Source organism: Dermacentor silvarum, chromosome 11 (genome assembly GCF_013339745.2).
Source record: "Dermacentor silvarum isolate Dsil-2018 chromosome 11, BIME_Dsil_1.4, whole genome shotgun sequence".
NCBI lineage: Eukaryota > Metazoa > Arthropoda > Arachnida > Ixodida > Ixodidae > Dermacentor > Dermacentor silvarum.
This window is the reverse complement of record NC_051164.1, coordinates 34,981,098-34,987,508: the sequence shown is the minus strand read 5'-3', so window position 1 is coordinate 34,987,508 and position 6,411 is coordinate 34,981,098. Positions and strand designations below refer to the sequence as shown.

The 6,411-nt window shown below is 43.6% G+C and overlaps 1 protein-coding gene across 1 annotated transcript; it reads left to right on the top strand.

The window, feature by feature from the left end:
* Positions 1–1,041: 1,041 nt before the first annotated feature.
* LOC125941644 (uncharacterized) lies at positions 1,042–2,571 on the top strand. Its single transcript, XM_049659401.1, has 2 exons — positions 1,042–1,235; positions 2,069–2,571. The coding sequence occupies exons 1-2, from the start codon at positions 1,067–1,069 to the stop codon at positions 2,455–2,457; spliced, it is 558 nt and encodes a 185-aa protein (XP_049515358.1). The 5' UTR covers positions 1,042–1,066; the 3' UTR covers positions 2,458–2,571.
* Positions 2,572–6,411: the final 3,840 nt, after the last annotated feature.

Sequence of the window (6,411 nt, the reverse complement as noted above, 5' to 3'; positions counted from 1 at the left end):
CACAGGTTTGCAAATCCCGCCTAATTTGTTTGGGGCTGAAAACAATACTGTAACCGCTACCCATTGTGCGACTTTATTAGTCCTGTGGGAGACGCCATGTACATAGGGGATGACGCTCGTTTTTGCGCTCTCGTGGGTGTTCAATCTTGCGCCTTTGTTGTCTACCTTCTGTCAGTTGTCCTCTCGCTGCGCTATTTTTCACTACAAAAGCCATGAATAACAGCAAGCCCAACGTGGCTCCCTGCTGCGGTTCATCTTTATAAAATTGCTTTACTCGACGCCATGGCCCGGCGAATTTGGCACTATTAATTTCTCGATTTCACGCCACGACGGCCGTATTCCCATGGCGGCAGACCCAAAAAATAAATGGTTTCTATACACATAAGCGCAAGTTAACCAACAACCGTATTAGTGAAAGGTCACCCATATGTCCTTCCTATACGGCAACTCTCATTGCAGAAGATTTGCTTTCGCTAATGGGATCCACTTAAGCAATACTATTTTAACTGATGAGACTCCATCTTTGAAGGCAGTTTCAGCGAAGCAAAACCTACGAGGCCTACAGGAGCGAGATGAAGTATGACTACAATTTGTAGATTCGTGTAAGCGCAATTTACCACACAGCACAGTGACAAGCAGCCATTAAAAAGTCAGCGGGTTCGAATAGTCGCCTTGAATACCTTAAATAAGGGTACCATTTTCGGAGGTCAGCATTATTTAAGAATGTCCGGGAATATCTTATTGGTGTGTATACGTCCTAACGAAAACGGAAGGTGGTGGTCAGAGCCCACTCCCAACGTCAAAAATACACATAAGAAATGTTTTTGTACTCGCGCATATTTAAACCGTCTTTCTACTAGTACAGTTTCCATTTCCCGAATCTAGGTGGGCACTTCCGTTGCTTTCATTGATCCTTTTAGTTTGCTTTCTTTTTTCAAGTTCCGGTGAAGGGCAAACGCGGTGCGACGGTGCTTATGACAACCACAACCTGCGCATTGTTGGCCATTTTCCCACAGGATACGGATGGAACCCAGACCGTTCAAGGCCCGTACCGTCGGCGTCCGACATGGACGACTGCTGCCGCGGTCCCACCGGCTGCTGCCGCGAAGGTTACCGCTGCGAGCCCAACTACCGGACGTGCGTGCGTGTGGGGGTAGAACCGAGACCTGGTGGAGCATCTAAAGTGCTCATAGTACCTGTTGTAACGAGGCGCCACCAAGGAACTGTGACCTCTGGTGCGTGATCTTGACCGGTGCATGCAGAAGTCTGGGAACAAGGGAAATTACGAGCGAAGAATGGAATCATTTACCGGAATTTGTTGTTGAATGCACATCTTATGTATCATTTGAAAAACTACTAAAAAATGTTCTTTTGTAAACCCTCTCCTGCTTGGGCAGCATTGCTGCCTGCAGTATTGTGTAAATAAATAATAAATAAATAAATAAATAAATAAATAAATAAATAACCACGCTTCCATGTACTTAAAGCAGAATTCACGGGAAACGTTTACGCACAATCTGTCGGCGTTTGCAGTAACACAAAATTTCTGTTGTCTCCGATTGTGAGGTTTGACGACACTTCCGAACATGCGTGCCGTGTAGGGTTCTAAAAAGTTTGAATAATACTAATTTTGAAGAATACGATACTGAACAACAGTACCGTAAATAAATTGGGTTACGCGTGAAACAGTTGTATGTATACTAAGTAAGAACAACAAGAATGTTTAATATTTTTCTCTGCGCTTATTTACAAAACGTACCTTCGCTAACGACTGACTGTTGTCTTTCCTCTGTTTCACTCCACTTAACCACGTGTAGAGTAGAAAACTGCACAACGTTAACCCACCACATTTTTCCTTCCATTCGACGCTCTTCTCCTTTACTCGGGCACTCGCACACTATAGTAATCAGAGTGATCAACGACACCATCACCCCGAACATTGCACTTCGTGGGCGACACATCCGCTAGCTAGTCATCTTTTCACTGATTGTATACTGGGACCTGCTCTCAAATGTAACGAGCAAGAATTATTATAAGTACAATTGGACCTTCATCTTCGTCGACACAGGTGGAACTACGGGAGGCTGCGGTGGCGGCGGCAACTATTGCTGGGACCACGAGCGCTGCTGTCACATATCGCAGTCGGGCGCTCACCTGCCCACCAGCGTTCACCCGACCACTTCGTGCTGCACCAGAAGCAGCAGCCGCCAGTGTCCGCGAATTCGTGGCTGTCACAACCCGTTCGGCGTCAACTCGCCCTCCGGCGTTTACAACCAACCCGGCTACCGGCCTTCGCCAGCGTATCAGAATCCGCCTGCCTTCAACTGGGACCGGGAACAGCTGATGATGCAGAGGCGCACGCTGGTGCCTTCCTCAGCCACAGCTTTGCTGCCGTCGTGCTTTGGCGTCTTCCTGCTGGCTTTTGTCTATCTGCGTCTGTTCTGTAGCGGGAGCTGATCAGAGTGTTCGTATTTATGACCTATTTATGAATTCAGATAAAAAGCAAAGGACTTTTTTCTCTACATTCTCTTCTATCACCAAATATAGGTGCGAAATTACATTTCTGCAGTACCTCTGTCATCATAATCTGATTGGTCACCCACGCTTTAATCTTTTGCGTATACTGAAGCGACCTGGGGTTAAATAATATATTCCAAATAGCTGTGTGTTCTGATACGGGGTGATGAGCAACACAAGAACAAGGAAGGAGCAGGAGACGACGTTTCGACAAGTGGACCTGCCTTTTTGAAGGCCTTGAAAACGACAAGGTCAATTGTCGAAACGTTGGCTCCTGCTCTTAACTTGTTCTTGTGTTGCTCATCGCCTTCATTTTCCGTCTCCCGTAGCTCCCGTGTTTTCCCTGATACGGGCGATCGTTTTACATTTTTCTGAAAATTTTAAAGATCGCAGGTGCCAGATAGCATAATTCTTCTCCTCGTGCTGGATTACTCGAAGTGGCCGACATTTCTTGCTTGAGAAATGGAAACACTTATTTAAATATTTAACGAATATTTACTATTTAACTTCGTCATTATATACTTTACGACACATATTGCAACTTACGAATTGATCCAGTGAGTTGTCAAAGCGTATCCACTTGGAATCAATTTCAAGAATGACACCAGTTTGGAGGTACGCGCCATCAAACTCGCTATAAACTTGCACAGCTGCTTTTTATGCATGGAAGCAAAAAAGTAACTGGAACGCCCATGTATTTCGTCCCTTGGGAAATGTATCTCGAAACTTGTGTCATCCTGGATGTTCAATTGAAGTGCATAAATCTTGCAAACGCAGCGGCTACAATTCGTAAATTTTGATGTGTGACATAAAGCAAATAATTAGGAAATTAATTATTGTATCTTTGTTGATGACTTTAACAAGTGTTACGATTTCCCGTGCAAGTTATGTCCGCCTCTGCCATTAGTCCAGCTCAATTAAGGACAAGAATTATGCTCTCTGCGACCGACGAGTTTCGAATATTCCACAAAACTTAAATATGATCAGCGCCTATAGTAACCATACCGCTTGCAAAGAAACGTTCTGCGATAGAAATGTTGATACTAAAACTGTGTGCAATATCCCATTCATTTTATTTAAAGAAATGCTTACGCCTTTTTTATAATCATTGTCAAAAAAACATCTACATATACTCACGAATCATGATCGACTGTGCAAAAGCGTCTGAAAGTTAAATACATTTCTAGGAAGCAGGATGGTAGAATGACACCTGTGCATTTTTTTGTACTTCAACGTAATTGCATAGTATATAAATATCTATTTCTTTCATACTTAGTCATGCCCAATTTCTTCATTAGAACAGATGGATCAACCACTGGAATTACACATATCATTAAATATTGGCTGCAAGCATTCCAAGAAAAGAAAAAAAACATATTTCTCCATTGTTGTCGAAACACTCCACGTCAAACGTACCCTCAAACACAGTAGTGCCTCGACCAAAGTGGTGGGCTGTAGCGATAAATCTCACACAGAAGTAAACTGAAGGTAGTTTAGTCAAGCAGAGTGTTCACTTTAGTCTAAGCCTAATGTTCGTGGTCTCTTCATCGCTACTACATGCTCAGCAATGACAAAAGAAAGTCGCGAACACAAATGTATGAGCCGTCTTTGAAATGTATAACACAACGCCGTCTATCTGCTCTATGCAGCACATACATGGCGTGCCAAACTTACTTCATCATTCTGTTTGTAGAGATCGCAGGGAGAGGCCTTCGTCCTGCAGTGGACATAAAATATAGGCTGATGATGATACATACATGTATACATAATTTCAGCTATAACTGTACGCTGCCGTTCTCGTCTGGCGCCGGGAAACCTTTCATGTCATATGAATAACTCGCTTCTTACACAGTGTCTAGTCGCATGTATGCGTTGGCGCATCATAAGGTAGGAAGGCAATCCCGAAAAGGATCAGATGTGTCTGACGTTGACAATCAATGTACTTCTCCGGCTCAGTCTGTGCAAAGACAGGCTCGCAGAAAACCGCAGCTAGGATAATGTATCCTAAAGTGTAATCGCGAATAAATGTAAGAAGCGCATTTATGTGTACCACGCCATATCACCACCCGCCAGTGCGCCGCTTAGCAAAATGGCAAAGATGTCAGCGTTGTCCACTCTGTATCGTTGACTCTATCCATGTCACTTACAAGCCGATGGTCTATTACTCTATGTACACAGACTCCAGACACGAAGTAGTCACCCAGTCTGGAGATAGAATCAAGATGCTCGGCTTTCCCGAGAGCTATTAGAGGATTCGTTTACCCACTGCATTATTACCGTTCGTGTAGCTCAAATAAATTATTTGGGAGAAAGACCTATTTACTCGTATCATGGTCTTGCCTTGTCGAGAGTGATCATCATCCCTCCCACTTCTTCCCGAGCTATAGTATATTGCACCCGTGGACGTCAGTGGGTGAACGGGGATAGCTCTTGCGCAGTGCCGTCACGTCCTGTGCGGGAACGTGTGATTCTCGACGGCAGCGTCTCCAGCATAAGCGACATGTGAGGGACTGTATACCAACACTACGCACGCAGTGCACCTATGCGAAAAACACATTGTAGGAAGGACCGGAGTGCTATTCCTAGACACACACACCCGTTATTGGTAGAAAGCGCACGAGTAATTTTGTGCCGGAAATTGTGAAAACACGTCATCGGCATACGACGACAGCTGCCTCTGGAGGTGTGATGTAAAATAAGCAGTTCAGGCCAAGCGGACTTAGATGCTTTGAGTGCACGTCGCATGCCTCGTCTAATTATGTGCCAACTTCTATACTTTCTCTTCCTCAGTTTCATTTCGTAAGCCGTTCTATGATCATCACTTCTCCAGATATATTAGCCTAATAAAGGATGCCTAGCCGGATTTACGCGAACGAAGAACTCTGCCTTATACTCATTTTTACATACTCATCCTTATCGTATCAACACATGAACTGATTACATGTGAACTAATAATTTATGCCCTCAATTATAGTGCAACGAGGAATAATAAAATTTCCCTAATAGTTTGCGTTCTACATTTCAGCAATAATGAAAGCGAAGGTACACAATATAATACACTCACTTAAGCATTTCCACGATTATAATGGGTTGTAGAGGATAGGTTTAAGGACAAGCTATGACAGAAACTGACACTGGCTCCCCCCAAAAATTGCTTTTTTTGTAGCCAGCTTAACTTTGTCAACTATTGTTTGGTTAAGCTTGATGTAATCACCGGCTTCAAACATGATTTCACCTATAACACATAAAAAAAATAAATGTGCGCCGCAATATAAGAACAATTTCCAACACAAATAGCGAAGACCCTTGCATGCAGGAACTGTGGTTGCTATGGAAATGGCACGTGACGGTTGTTCGTAAACTACGACGGATGAGCGTCCATGTACAACTGTGTGGTGGGTATAAATTGTCAAGCCAAAGTATATCAAGAAAATGGTTGCACGCTTGTCGACGGCTTTTTCTTTGGGCATGGATATATTTATTTAGCAATTCTATAGTGGATCAGTTGAAGATTTTAGAAGCATTTGTATGCACTTGACGCACGAAAACTCTATACGTGCTGAGAACTATCCGAAATAAATGGTGATGAACGTGTAAAGTTTAAAATTGGTGACGCAATGCGTTTGACGCAACCCATGCAAAAGCGGCCTCTGGCATGGGTCGATCCCGCAGGTGGTGCACAGCTGCGCTAAAAGACTTACATCATTTTCAGGTTTCGGAAATGGTTTCGCACTTTTAAGATTTCAGTCTGAGAAGATTTAACGGCCAAGGCATGCGCTGTCGGTGTTTTTGTTTCGTGGAATTTGTTTGTGGGCTGTCATTCTCAAAATTTCCAGGAATCACTTTGTGACGAATGTGAGACGATCGAGTTATGAACCACTTTAGTGATAGAAT